Source organism: Pieris brassicae, chromosome 4 (assembly GCF_905147105.1).
Source record: "Pieris brassicae chromosome 4, ilPieBrab1.1, whole genome shotgun sequence".
Lineage (NCBI taxonomy): Eukaryota > Metazoa > Arthropoda > Insecta > Lepidoptera > Pieridae > Pieris > Pieris brassicae.
In genome coordinates, this window is record NC_059668.1 from 2134029 (window position 1) to 2150369 (window position 16341).

A 16341-nucleotide genomic window follows, 5' to 3' on the forward strand; every position below is an offset into this window, starting at 1 on the left:
GAGAATACAAACATTCATTTAAAACTAAATGCACCGTTTTAAAGTCCTAATTAATCTCTTTTCATTACAGCGATAACATAATTAGACGGAATGAGACGAAATATTTTTGTTAAAATAGTGAAATTAAACTGATTTAATTGATTTAAATAAGGACCTAAGCGTACCTAAGAAAGTAAGTGAAAAGGTATACGTCATTGAAAACTTACAGCTTAATATATTTACCATTTTTACATAAGTATTTCGGTGGTGGGTGGTTATGATCTGTGATAATTTTGTCCAATTTATTATTGAAATAGCGCAAACGTGCTGAACACTTTTGGCTCTGGATAGATGAGCAATACCAATGGGGACCATAATTTCTTTGCGAATACGTATAGCCGTGAAGCATTAATAGATTTTTATTACTCCTTGAAGATGGAATCATGACAACCTCATCGTTTTCTGGGAAAGGCAAAATTTATTTTAGATCATTTCTATTCATTCAATCAAAACGTTTATGCTTTTTACAAAAACATTAGTATGCACAGAACAGTTATTATAAGAAGGAAACAAACCCTTATTTGTTTTTTTTGCGAATGAGGCGCAAACTAGCTGCTGTGGTCTATGGCAGAATGACCAGCGCTGTGGAACAACTCTGCTACCAGGGCCAATTACAACCACAGCACACCCGCATTACACAATTAAACCTTTTTCTTTAAAAACAAATTGTTATATCTCTATTATTATTTTTTTTTATTTATTTTGATTATTGTTATTATATGTGTTTCTGTGTGTGAGTTTTGTTAGTAATAAATGTTATGTCTATGTCTATGAATAAAGTATGTCTTAATTGAAATTGTGATAAACCATAAATGTAATAATTGAGGCATGTGTAAATTAGTTTCCGTCAATATTTACCGTCGGGTACTGTAGATATAGTTGCATAAGTCCTCGATGTATAATTAGTAAGCAAATACATATATATTTATATATTCACTGAATATTAAAAAACCTTCTACATCCACAATGTAAAATAAAATTGTAAACTATGGGAAGAACTCGGCATGTCTTAGACCTGAAACATATGTTTGTCGGGTATGTCTCATAAGACTTTGCCCATAAGAAAGTAATATATATATATATATATATATATTTATTTGAAACATTAAAAAAATACAAGCACTTTAACCAGATACAGAAATTTGGGGTCATCTGGAAACTTCTCAACGTAATGGTCGATATTTTCGATTTTTTCTTTTACGCAAAGATACATGTTTTTATCCGAAATTCAAAGGATATCAAAACAATATGCTTTGTATATAAAATTAAATGATATAACAAATAAGTTAGCTTTACAATACAATTAAGGAAACGCACTTCCTTAATCTCGCACACGAACAAAATAGACCAAAGAGTAGGTGAAGAGTTACATTTACCATATACCATAGAGACCATGGCCTAGAATGGATGAGGTTACTAACAGATAGGGTGACGAGGAAAGGTCTACGCCGTAGAGGCGACTACTACTAGTACTATAAGCTTTTTGTGTAATATCATTATGTATAGAGTGTAATTCAATAGAAACAAAGGTTTTTATAGCTTTATATAAACGCCATTCTTGCAGTAATACTTCGGCGGTGGATGAGTGTGGTCCGTCATAACTTTGACCACTTCATCCCCAGTATAACGAACCCGTGCTTTACACCCCTGAAATTTGGACGAGCAGTACCAGTAAACATCTCTATATTGGGAGTATGTGTATCCATCGAGCATCATTAGGAATTTGCCACCAGGTGTGGGTATCTTTATAATCTCATCTGAAACCATTTAAAGAAATATAAAACTTTGTTATTAAACAAGTCTTCGACGAAACTGTTTCTATCTTGAAGTTTGTATTCATTAAAGTCGTAGTCGTAGTAAATCAAAAAGAACCAACCATTATATTAACAATATAATTATATATTTGCGTTTTACTTACTTTAATTTATGTTTATAACGTATAGAACTGCTATGAGGTTCTTTTCTCTCTTATTGATAGAAGATTTAATAAATATGGGGTTTGAATTATGGTTATCACAAAACCAATTAAATTTATTACAGACTTGTATGTAACGTAAATCTATTAGATAAAACAAATTTTAATAAACCCTTAATGTAAATATATAATAATTATAAAACTTAAACGGCCTAAAATAATCATATGCATGTCATATTATTAATCATATTATTAAGACCTAAATATCTAAGATAAACTCTGTCTTCTAGATGAATCTTTAATATTTTATATATACCCCATTTCGGCAACAGTACCTTGGCGGAGGATGGGTATGGTTTGATTTACACTTCACCACTCGATCACCAAAATAATGAACACGAGCCTTACAGCCTTTCCTCTTAGCGGACGAACAAATCCAGTAAATGTTTCTATGTTGGGAGTATGTGTAACCATCAATCATCAACAGAAAATTACCATTTGGTGTCGGTATCTTTACAATTACACTGCCTGAAAACGTAAAATATGAGTAACATTGCATAACAATGGCTTCTTGTTTGCTTACTGATTTTTTTATTATTATATGGTACAAACGCCGCCCATGGAACTTTTTAAAATTGGTATGCTTTTTCATGAAGGACGGATTAGTTAGGAAATAATAAGCTTAAGAACAAGGCTAAATATTACTCAAATAATTGGTGCGAAATGTTTAGTAACAGGTTAAACGGTTCATTTGTGTACGGCACTGAAAATATTCACTTACCAGATACTTGAGTAAAAGAATTTTTAGTTTAGATGAACGTCAATAGAAACTCGACCGAAATTGGCATCTTTACATAATTACGGGACCGTATTTGTTAGTAAGTATTCATTAGCAATGACAATTCAGAGGCTTTACCTCTTTAAGGAGGTATTATATATAGGTTTTATATTTTTTTAAGGTCCTTCTATGTAGTTTATTTGATGCGGAAATGTTTTAAAGACTGGGGCTGCGTACGCCAAACACTCGGAGTGGTAAGCGGTCTCAATTACTGCAGTGCCTCGAGCGCGTACAAATTTACTCAAAGAAGCGACAATTACGCGTGTCTTGCGCACCGTGAATGTTATTGCATGCGAGACGGGTATATTTACTTCAAACTGGCTGAATTGACAAGAATTGCACTATTTATAATTATTTCTAAAAAGGGATAGGCATTTGTTTTTTGTACTTAGAGTCGGTTGGTGTCTTTTTATAAATTAAAGATTTTTTTGTTATCATACTCATTAAAGTACTTACGCTTCGTTACACAATATTAATGAAGAATTTATTTTCTAACGTATTTGGAAGAAATTAAATGGTGCCATCAACGCTTAGGCTCCGGCTGTAATTCACAGTGTTCCTGTTTTTAAAAGAATTGAAAGAAAAAAGCTTGCCTCAATTAAAAAAATAAATAATTAATACTATTAATACTTAACATTAGCATATTGATCGTACCTATCTCTATATATCTATATGCACTTCTACGCATATCACTACACACCTCCATAAGACCGGTAAGTGCGAGCGAGACAGAGATAAATATGATTTATGACCCGAAGCCTCAGTACGCGTTTACTATATTCAATACTAAAAACATACACACGACCTAAGTACTTGAAAACTTAACAACATTCACAATTACAATACGAAAACACAAATGAAAAATATAACCTGGAGAAAAACACGTTTTATTCTAAATTAACATTACATTGCCATAACTTTGAATGTATTTTTTTAAATTATTTATTATATAAGCTAATCTAATCTAAATCATGGGGTGTTGTTACAAAACCACTGTGATTTATATTGTAACAAATGCATATCAAAAAGTTCTTCAACTTATTTTTTATCAACGTTCTCTCATCATAGACATTGTTTTCTCTGGATGTACAGAGCGGAACTTGCGTTACAGCTCGGGTCTATAGTCTATACGTCATGCTCTTATGTCATTTCTTAAATAAATGTGTAAAACAAAAAAATTAAAAAAATTAAACTTATTTTATTCTGATATATGTTCCATTTCTACAATAATAGTTTGGCGGAGGATGACTATGTATCGTCATAATTTTGAGAAGCCTATTGTCCGAGGTGAGCTTGACCTTTGCTTTACAGCCCTGCAACCTGGACGAGCAATACCAATTACCTTTAATCGCAGAGTATGTGTATCGTTCAACCATCAATAGAAATTTACCACCAGGAGTCGGTATTTTTATAAACTCGTTCTCGTCTTGCCTCTTTATCTTGGTGTCTGCAAATTTTTACATGAATCATTAAAAAAACTTATCGGAACATAAGTACCTCGAATTCGAACTTAGTTCGAATTTTTTTTGTTATTCATTTAAAATCCAAGAATGGAGCTTTTATGTTTGCTATTTTTATTTATTCAAATTTAGTTAGATCTTTTAGATTCGTTTGCATATATGAATCAGTTTTGATCAGATAGTACGGACACTGTTAAAAATAATACAGATTTTTTCTTTATCGCAACTCTAAAACAAATAAATCCCTTTTCATTATTATTTGTTCACTAAATTTATTTCAGTGAGACATCAGGCATATTATTTTTTTAAGTTTTCTTATCTGTGTAACAATTTATGGTTTTTTTTTTAATTGTATTTAATGGTGGAATAAATACGTTGCACTGTGTATACAAAATATAAAATACATTAATGAAATGGTTTAGGTCCTAAAACCCTTCGCTTTTATACATAAAAGAAGATTTATAACTTAATATACACTCCATTTTTGTTATAGTACTTGGGAGGTGAATGTGTATGGTCTGTTGACGTTTTGATCACTGTGTCCCCGTAATACCGCAGCCTTGCCCTACAGCCTTGTAACTTAGATGAACAATACCAATGAAGACCGTTGTTATGAGAGTATGTGTAGCCATTAAGCATCAACAGGAATTTACCACCTTTCGTAGGTATTTTTATAATCTCATCATCTGTAATATAATATTATTTAAACGTCATAAATAATCCCGGAATGCATTATAATAAAATTATATAATCTGTTCCGATCTCTGCTTTTTCCCAGAGTTCTATTGCTGACCTCGAAAATTCCTACAAGAATGATACTTATAACCCTCTATATTTAAAAGGAGAAACTAAGCTTAAATATAGATTGATACCTTAATTAGATCGGTTCATAGATGGAGTATATTTCTTGAACAGATACAATAATTCTTTGCAGTAAACCTCCGTCTTCACGTACCTAAAAATCTACATCCAACATACTACATATAAATGAAAATTAAAACCATTACACATTAGTTATTAAATGAAATATTTATCAGTTTAAATTAAAACCATATCTTTGTTTGTACTCATAAGAATCAAATATACTGTATTTACAATTGTCTTAACCTATATAGTAATAATAAAAAGAAAATTAACACAATTTAAAAAGTGTGGACCCTGTGGCAGTATCTGTATTACGAGACTTATTCGTTGAGCGAGAAACGCATCAGCTCTGTCCAGTTATTTAATTACACTTTGATTATTTTTAGTTTATAAAATCTTATATCAACATATTGGCAACTCAATTGGCTTTGTCTAACCGAGGAAAATTAAGGTTATATAATTTTCATTTGTGCTTATTATAAAACGCGCATGTGTTACTATTCATTTATACAGAAATAATATCGTAACCATGGTAACAAATACTGCATTTTAACCTAGATTTTAAACGTTATAAAAATGGTTGGATAAGATTTATCAATTAGGTTATTTTAGAAATAAAATCGTAACCACGGTAACAAATACTGCATTTTAACCTACATTTTAAACGTTATAACAATGGTTAGGTAAGATTCGTCAATTAGGTTATTTTAGGAATAATATCGTAACCATTGTAACAAATACTGCATTTTAACCTACATTTTAAACGTTATAAAAATGGTTGGATAAGATTCATCAATTAGGTTATTTTAGAAATAAAATCGTAACCACGGTAACAAATACTGCATTTTAACCTACATTTTAAACGTTATAAAAATGGTTGGATAAGATTCATCAATTAGGTTATTTTAGAAATAAAATCGTAACCACGGTTACAAATACTGCATTTTAACCTACATTTTAAACGTTATAAAAATGGTTAGGTAAGATTCATCAATTAGGTTATTTTAGAAATAATATCGTAACCATGGTAACAAATACTGAATTTTAACCTATAATTTAAACGTCATAAAAATGGTTAGATAAGATTCATCAATTAGGTTATTTTAGGAATAATATCGTAACCATGGTAACAAATACTGAATTTTAACCTATAATTTAAACGTCATAAAAATGGTTAGATAAGATTCGTCAATTAGGTTATTTTAGAAATAATATCGTAACCATGGTAACAAATACTGAATTTTAACCTATAATTTAAACGTCATAAAAATGGTTAGGTAAGATTCATCAATTAGGTTATTTTAGGAATAATATCGTAACCATTGTAACAAATACTACATTTTAATCTATATTTTAAACGTTATAAAAATGGTTAGGTAAGATTCATCAATTACGTTATTTTAGGAATAAGATCGTGACCATGGTAACAAATACTGAATTTTAACCTATAATTTAAACGTCATAAAAATGGTTAGATAAGATTCGTCAATTAGGTTATTTTAGGAATAAGATCGTAACCATGGTAACAAATACCGCATTTTAACCTATATTTTTGACGTTATAAAAGTGGTTAGCTATTCGTCAATTGGGTTAATATATGAATAATATGGTAGCCATGGTTACAAATACTTCTTTTTAACCTAAGTTTCTGAGGGAGTAGTTTGCTAACGTTCATCAATTAGGTTATTTTAGGAATAATAGCGTAACCATAGTAACAGTTACTGCATTTTAACCTATATTTTTGACGTTATAAAAGTGGTTAGCTATTCGTCAATTGGGTTAATATATGAATAATATGGTAACCATGGTTACAAATACTAGATTTCAACCTACGTTTTTAACAACCTACGTGGTTAGGTGAAACTCGTGAATTAGTTTATTTTAAATTAAAAGATGAAGTAAACCAATTGTTTTACAATTACACTTTTGTATATGTCCCATTGAAGTAAATGTATTTTGGTCTTGCGTGCGTATGCGATGTATTAACTTTAATGAGGGTGTTCTCAAAGTAACGCACTCGTGCCCGACAGCCCAGTTGCTTGGAAGAACAATACCAATGTTTCCCTTTTATTTGGGAGTATGTGTATCCATCAAGCATTAACAGAAATTTACCACCGGGCGTCGGTATTTTGATAATCTCATCCGTACCTAAAATAAAATAACTATGTTTTAAAACGTAATTTCTACGTTGTTATTATAACAATTTATTTATTAAGACCGTCATAGTCCATTTCATTAGGTTCGTTAGATAGACTTCGTTATAATCTAGTCAATATATTCTTATTCAAGACGAATTTTATTCAAGAACATATTATGTTTTTCGATTTTGATCTCTAGTAATTTCAGTGTTTTTCCCCTGTAACCGTATGTGCGCTCTTACTTATTGGATGCGCATAGACATAAAAACGACACTATCTGCGGTAAGTCAATGAAAGTAATCTCATATATAATTTATTAATTTTTCCCAAAACACAATTCTGTAAACAATAATCTGAACAGGAAAAACGCTGACCTACGCATAACCTAAGCCACTACCGTTATGAGGATGACTTCTTCCTAATCCTTTTGTCAGAAACATGCCACTAACTACAAACAATGGTTAAAGCTTTAAATGATGGCAGCAAAGAAATTGGCTCATGAAAGAAAACTCTCAAAAACTTTGTTTATTACGAATGGAGAAACGGGGCAAATTATTATATTATATTAATATATTAGTGTACACCGAAACACTGCCAAACAAATAATCTTCCAGTGAATCAGTGCTTATTTTGATATCGATGACAAAATACATATAAATAAAAGCCGACGGGACAAGTGAAACGGCAATGGGAAGAACTGAATGACCTTTACAGAACTGCTGGCCCATACCGACTCCAGGTGTAAGGGATAAAAAAATTGCATTCTAAGAAATACGAATTATGGATGGGTTTCTTCTAAAATGTAAAAAAAAAGGTAAAAGTTTTTGTAATTTTTTTGAATGAATCACAATAGATAATTGTTATAATTTTAGTAGGAAATTATATGCTTTTCAAACACTTAATATAAATGACTTTAATGCATTAATATGCGATAATAAGCTTTATTTATTTCATAATGCATTTAAACACACAATAATAAATAAAAAAAAGTATTAAATAAAAAATAACAAGGCCTATTTATTTCTTAACTCGAATACTTAATACTATTAATTACAATATATATGTAACGAAAGTTTTAAGTAAAAGAAAATTATACTAATTATTTTTTATATATCTATTTCCCAATTATTTTGCAACAACCCTTCCACAGGTGAAGGCCTCCTCCAAAGAACTCCAGGTATCTCGGTTGAAACACACAATATATAATGATAAATATTGACAAAACTTTAATTTTCAATATCTTACACTTTAAAATACATTCCACGTCGGTGTAAGTACTTCGGCGGTGGATGTGTATGGTCCGTTTTAACTTTAAATACAGTGTCTTCAGAATAACGAATCCGAGCTTTACACTTTTGAGTCTTGAATGACGAACAAAGCCAGTGAATCCCATTATTTTGGTTGTATGTATCTATCAACCATCAATAGAAATTTACCACTAGGCGTCGGTATCTTAATAATCTCAACATTAGCTAAAACAATTTATGTCAGTTAATACACGTATTGAGCGGAACTCATAGTAAATCACTTTATTATTCATCCTATATTGTTGAGGAATATATATATAAACATACACTTTTTAGAAGAGGGCACACATTTGCCTTTGAGGGAGGAGTATACTCTTTCTTTAATCAATTGGAGATCATATCTTCCATGGAAGACCTGCATTAGGAGTCGTTTCTAAAGTTGCAAGTTCGCAAAAGAAGGTACAAAGTCAAAAAGATTTCCAGCTATCAAGGTGATACTGATGAAGTTATGAATTAACACGGCTTGTGCTAATTCAAAATTTCAAAACAACCAAACAACTCTTCAGAATTTACAAAACGTATTTTAGAACCGCAAAATGTATGAATAACTACAGTATGTTTTATCTATAGCAAGCAACTGTGCGTTCTTCGTTTAACCAAGGAATAGGTAGCATAATGATCGGGCAACTCATGGTGAGTTCACTTAACTTAGAACGAATTTCATCAATATTTTAAACCTGTACCTGTATCCAAAATATTGAAAGAAAATCAATTAACATGTCTTCAATTATACTATATCAATAATAATTAATATACATACATTATACAAAAAGAAATATGTTTACAATTTTATTACTTTAAGATACGGCCCCTGTACGGTTGTCCTCCAACTTTTTCCATCCTATTTTATTATTTGTCGTCATACAATTTTTGCCAGCTTTGCCCCCTCAATATCGTCGGCTTTGGGCCAGTCAATTCGGTTGTCATTTTTAATCATCTGTAAAACGAGCTAAGTGCTCTGCGTCGTCCATGCGTCGGGTTGTCTGTCTCCCAAAATTACGGCGAGGCGGCCGATGACTGGCCATGCGTCATACTCGTGAGTTAGTTTTTCGACTACATATTTGCATGTTGTTCCCACGAGAATGTAAGTGCGTGCCCCTATTTCACCATGCCTACTGCTGATAGAGGACAAATCATTTTTTTTTAAATTAACTATCATTTACTTAAAGATGTCATGTGGAACATGGTGTATTTGTTTCAGCTCATAACAAACGGAGTGGCAAAGAGTGTATTGCCAGTTCTCCTCGTCCGTTCTACGCCCAATCTTTCGTTTTGTCTTATCCAAGTTTATTTTTAATTTTTTCCTATATCTTTATATAAACTCCATTTTTATAAAAGTACTGTGGCGGCGGATGAGTATGCTCAGTCATTATTTTAACCACGTTATTTTCTGAAACGCGCTTCACTCGTGCCTTACAACCTTGAGACTTGGACGAACAGTACCAGTAAACACTAGTCATATGGGAGTATGTGTATCCGTTAATCATCAGTAGGAACTTGCCACCACGAGTAGGTATTGTTACAATTTTGTCGCCATCTAAAATATTCAATGTTACATTTATTTTACTTATTTCATTTGGTTGGTATCAGGACAGGGAGTGGTAGAAGTATCTTGTAGACATTACGAGGCTAGCAGAGCAGAGGCGTTGACAAACCTTTGACTTTGTAGTGTGCGTGTTAGTGTCAGAGCCGTAAAAAAGTTAATGCCGTGAGTTATTTAATATTATCTACTATGTTATCAATTTAATACACAACGAAAGCTTCTTCTTGAGGAAGGGAAGGAAAAGTAGCCAAGCTTTTTTGGGTATTATCAGTGTGTTTGTGATTTTTATTTGTCAGAAACATTATGAAAAATAAAAGATATAAAAAATTTAAAAGGGATTTTATTTGCATTACATTTTGGGTCGCAGAGCCCCAGGTGTGGTCTGATTTCTGCTGGCTCGATCTTCGTCAGGAAATTTATTGAAAATAAAAAAATATTAATGATTCCACAATGATTTTATTAAGTCATTGACGTAATTAAAATTTAGATAATTTTTAAATTACTTACTCCGAATTTAATTATCACTTACAGGAAGATGTTACAACCAACAGCCTTTGTCATTTTTACATAATTACAGTTTAACAATACCCGATTTCTATCAAGTCCATGATTTTTTTAACCGAAAATCGTACATTTGGAAACAATTATTTTTTATTACTTCGGTATTTTAAATATATTTTTTTTACAATTTTGGCGAACCCTTTTCTCATGACTGGGGAGATACAGCGACATCATTGTTAATTTTTTGTTGGAGATATAATTAGGAATGGACTTCGGCTCAGGGGGATGAGTGTGACGAGATACCGCGTGAATTATCTGTCCCTTAGGACTCTGATGAAATCGGGCTTTACATTTCGTCCGAGCCTTTGTGGAGCAAACCCAATGCCCGGAGTAATTTATTTGATAATAAGTGTAACCATTCACCATCATCAGGTACTTTTTACGGGTTGGTATCATTAAAACTTCATCATCACCAGTTATGTACTCTGAAACAAAATTTCCACAAGACACAGTTATATCTTGTTTGTAAGAAATTGATACCAATTGAGAATTGAAGCAAAGTGAGTCAAAGCTACTATTGGGTTAGTATAAAAGGTTGTTAACCTTAGAATAATTCATACATTAACTTTTACTTGATAAAAACAGAGTAGTATAGTAGAAAATGGCGATAAGATTTTGATTCTTTAAATAACCTCTGGATTGGACCGATCATTAGAATTCAATTTCCTTGATTAAGACTTTATTTATATTAAAAAGAATCCAGGAGAAACGGGGTCATGTCGCTATTAACGGATTTGTGTGATTCCAGCTGCATTCACCGAGTCAAGATGTGATAAGCTTTAGATAAGAATCAATTGTTATTACATGTGTAGACAAAAACAGAACGTAATATTAAAGTTTTATTAAAAAATATTTTACATTACCTTTCTGATGTATTATAAAACTTAAACTTCCAACATCTTTAAGAACTTTTATGTTATCATTACTATAAAAACGCCAAGAGACATATAAAGCATGTTAACTAAGATAAAATATTCGAAGATGGCAAACATATTAACATTCTAGCAGATGCGTGTTAAATATAATGAACTATAAAATATACTTAACAGAAGTTTCAACTAATCAATAGATAACTTAATGCCTAAATTAAAGAGATGTTTTTCTAAACAAAAGCAAAAAACAATTTTAATTTAATGTTCACCTTCATTTCAATAGTCGTATCGCACTGTTCATTGAATATCACAAATAAATGTCAAACCAATAAATACTAAACCAGACCTTCATATTAGAATTAAATCAACTATGTCATAAAATATTTTTCAAAACAGAGGATAAGAAAGAAAAATTGAGGACGAGAAAGACGGCGCTTACCGTTTGACTGTGATTTATCAATACCATCTCAATTCCCTTTGAACCGCAATATTCGGTTTTTATATTGAACAGGGGTGAAACGAGCAGGAGGCTCAGCTGATGTTAAACGATACCGATACCCGTGGATAATCCTAGTACAGCTGCGAAATCATACATATAAACCAAACCATAGCCAACCAACCATTTTATACTGCAAACCCACGATATTTACTATTTTCAACTGTAACCAAACTAGATTTTTATAAATCGATTTAAGTGAAATCGCTATAAAAATAATACATTATTTTGTATTAAAGCATGCTGTAGACACCAGTTCTTAATAAATTGGTACAGCCGGCTGAATTATAAAAATAGTATGGACGTCTATTAGACACATCAAGTCATATTTGTGAATAAATTTAAATTCTTGTATAAACCAAAATGCTATGTCAAAATCCCACATTGATTATCTAGAATAACTGACAACTTACGATTCCCCTTTAGCGGGACAAGTGTGTAAAAAGATATCTTTCATGAGTCTCGAGTCACTGTCTACAACACAATAGGCATTGCAAACGCCTCTATGGATGCATCTCCACGTAACGTAACCATATTTGTTCCTCCTCTTCATATGGTATCGGTAGCCGTCTCGTACCAGCTGCCGTCCACCTCGCTTGCTCTGAACATACTCTACCTTCGGTCGAGTCATATAATCAGAAAGTTGCGGCTCACAAGTTAACATTTCGTACCCTGCAGAAAAATATAATTTAGTTCTGGTAAAGAAAATATTTACAAATATTTATGGATACACTTTATGATTAAAATGTATTTTTGAATAATAATACAAACATAAATAGGAAAGCTTTATTAATTTAATCATAAAAATAACATAATTAAAGCAAAACAAAACGTAAGTAAAAATATAAGTATTTTTTCATCCAAATCCAATTAGGATTACGGGGTTTGAATGTTCTTTATCAAACCTAAACCCAATGTTTTTAAACTAAATACTTTAAACTATTATACTTTTCTCAACGCCTATTTGTTGCTTTAAAATATAAACTAAACATAGTCTATAAAAATACAATTTCTTACACACTGCTTGCGAGCTCGTCAATAAAAATATAGGAACTCCGTGACTAGCTAATAACAGCTATATACATGTATATAATATATTTAAATGTATCCTTAAAATTAAGCCTAGTTAAGTATAGTTTCATCAAAGGCACTATTTATTGTCATTTGCCTTTCACCCACTTATAGTATGCAACATAATACCAATGCAAATTAGATTTAATTTACCTATGTTTAGAATTTTTATAATACTGAAAACTTAATGTCTCATTGTGTCAAAACATAGTACCATGCCATAGCAAGCCACAAAGCATATCTTACTACCTGTAAGATATGCTTTGTGGCATTTTTTACAAGACACCATACACCTGAGATGGCCTGTAAACATCTTATTCCAAATTTGAAAAATTCTTCTACTCGCAAAGTGTTTGATCAAAAAAGGCATACAGTTAGTTATGTATATAAATACGTATAAAACCTTAATCATTTGAACAGTTGTGTAGGGCCATAACCAAATCATGAAAAGAAAATTTTCTGGACGGTGAACCATTCAATGCTATTGAAATATCTGAAAAATACATATTAACTCTTTATTACACATTACTGTATCAACGCTGGACAGCACAGTTAAACATATAATTTATCCCTCTGTACACGACCCTAAGGGAGTATATCTGATATTCATCAAACTGGCCTAAGCACCCCCCTCGCGAGTTATACAGCAGATACCATTTAGTCGTTTCACTACGTATTGCCACCCATAGATGGCGGTTTTCTACAATGGAAATATAAAATTCAAACACAACTTACAAACATTTAATTGCCCAATCAACAGTGCTACATACGTTTAATATTATTACTATTTAGATACAATAAAATAATTAAAAACTGTAGAAATTTGATACAACCACTACTTATGTATAATCATTGAGTTATATTTATATATATTACAAAATCTTTATATACATACAACCTATATTTACATAAGTAATTGTAACATTAGGAAAATATAAAATTTCCGCTTTAGCTGACTTCACACAAATATAAATATTTTTTTATTAATAAATATTAATTATATTTTATGTAATAAGGAATGCAACAGTAACAAAATGTTAATACTACGTTTATTATATATTCGTACTAAAGAATTAAAAAAATAACAAAATTATCATTCAATATATTTTGCTTTAGAAATTAAGCATCCAAGTTCTGTTCACATGAAATTGACCTATATCACATCTATAAGTATTTTAATTAGTTACAATTTATGTACTATCCTGGTACTGAAGGCCACTGTCTACTACATAGTATAAGAGTGGCCTCCGGTATTCTTAGATCTTATAAACAATTTCCTTCCCTGTACGTTTAAATCCAACTACGTTACGTATTAATGACATATATTGATGAGGACGGAAGATAGATATCTCTAGTACTCTTCCTAATACAAAGTCGCTCAATATATAATATATAATGGCACAATATGGCTAAATGCTAGCTATGATTATGGTATCCGAATGTTCTAACTATACTATTCTCCATCGTCGTTATAGTTGCAACACATCCTCGTCTCCTTTTCTTCCCGCAAACCCACCTGACCCTCTTATTGTTCATCCTCTCTCTGATAAAGTTGTACCCATTGTATATAAGCATGGGATTACCACGACGTGATATTGTAACTTGCAATTCTAAAAAGTATAATTTCTTGAGTAGGTATAATTTCTATTTTCAACAGCCTTAGTTATCTCTAAGTTATATAAAAAAATGTTTTTATAAAACGGGCAAACAGGCAGGCTCACCTGAGAGTAAGTGTCACCGCCTTCCATGAACAGAAGGATCTCCAGTGGGTTGCCAGCCAGCAAAATTGTGTATAAGTACGGGCATAGTTCCGCCCTCCGTGAACCGATTACGATATGATTGATGTCAAACGATTTGAACGAAACCCTTAGTCGTGGGTAAAATAGTATCCCCATACATATTATGTATATAAATAAACTTATTTATTTCTTGCGTTTTAGTGTATTTCGGAGTTAAATAACATTAAGTTAAATTTCTAATAACGATCACTGTGCGGTTGTCAATATTAATTAAACCAAATAATTTATAAAGGTAACTTTATTAGTTTTAATATTAGAATCCTTAAATTACTAATAAACGTACTATAAACTTAAAATAGCTACTGAATGTTTAGTCCCTATTACTTACGTTACTAAGAAAAAATAAATGTAACTAAACGATTATTTAGCTAATCTAGGTTTACTGTACGTCATAATTAAGCTTTTAAAATTCGTGTAAAATATATAAGATCCACTCCATTTCAACCACAGTTTATTACTGGTCATAATTAAAACATATTTATTACTGGTAAAAAAATTAGAACACATTTGCATTGCATTCAATGCAATAAATTATATTAATAAAATTAAAATATTAATTTTAATTATTGCCCGAAAACGACCCGAGAAGTTCGTTTAACAACCATAACTTATTCATTAAACAAAGATAAAATATACATAACTTCCAATAAGGTGAAGTTTGTAGCCGCTGCTCAGAATTCTGCATTTTAGGAAAACTACTAAACCGCGAAATTTGAACGTATTTAGTTTTAAAAGTCAAATTCAGACTATTAAAAACGCTATAATATCGTTTTTAGCGTGAATCCCTACAGGTTTCAACTCCATAACAGTTGGAGTCAGGACTCCGGTTTGCCATAGATATAATACTACTACAGAGCTGGTCTTCGTCTGTGATTTCTTCATCTGTTTCGTATTCGTTCATCATTACTTAATAGACACTTAGGTTATAACTCTCACGCAGTCTTCTTGTGTCTAAAGCATGCCGGTACATCGTAAGAGCGAGTATTAAAAAGGCCAACACTGCCTTGTTTGCTTTTAGAGTTATAAAAATGAATTGATCAAATTAAATACATAGAATGTGTCCTCCGTTAGAAATGGTTATGAAATCCCACGGATTTAACAATAATATTATCCATTGTCGTAACCAGAGAGGCTTTGCAGTGATTCTTCCGCTTCTCCCCGCAGACCCATCTAATTGTATACTTATACACTTTCTGGCGAAGAAATCGACAGCCATCGTGAATTATTATCGGCTTTAAGCGAGCGGACAACGCCATCTGTGCAACTAAAATTCAGAATTTATTATATTATTATATCCCAATTAGATCGTCAACTTTATGTATGGTAGATTTTTACACACATATACAAAGCAAAACAATACATGCTGTGTATTGTTTCGCTTCGTATCTTATTTGTTACCAGTGAGACTTTTTGTGGATTAAAGATTAATTTTTTTACT

At 31.5% G+C, this 16341-nt stretch overlaps 1 protein-coding gene across 37 annotated transcripts in view; it reads right to left on the minus strand.

Annotated features, from left to right (window-relative positions):
* Positions 1 to 16341, minus strand: part of LOC123708877 (modifier of mdg4-like) — a 303503-nt gene that overhangs the window by 256021 nt on the left and 31141 nt on the right. Inside the window, exon 5 of one of the 37 annotated variants that reach the window (XM_045659832.1) lies at positions 3971 to 4239. The exons of 32 other annotated variants lie outside the window; for them this stretch is intronic. In XM_045659832.1, coding sequence (XP_045515788.1) covers positions 3986 to 4239 — 254 coding nt within the window. In that variant the 3' untranslated portion in view covers positions 3971 to 3985. Of the gene's footprint in view, positions 1 to 3970; positions 4240 to 4696; positions 4939 to 12427; positions 12706 to 14505; positions 14715 to 15955; positions 16168 to 16341 lie in introns of those variants that run through there. 4 more of the 37 variants (XM_045659841.1, XM_045659830.1, XM_045659864.1 and 1 more) reach the window with 4 other exon arrangements.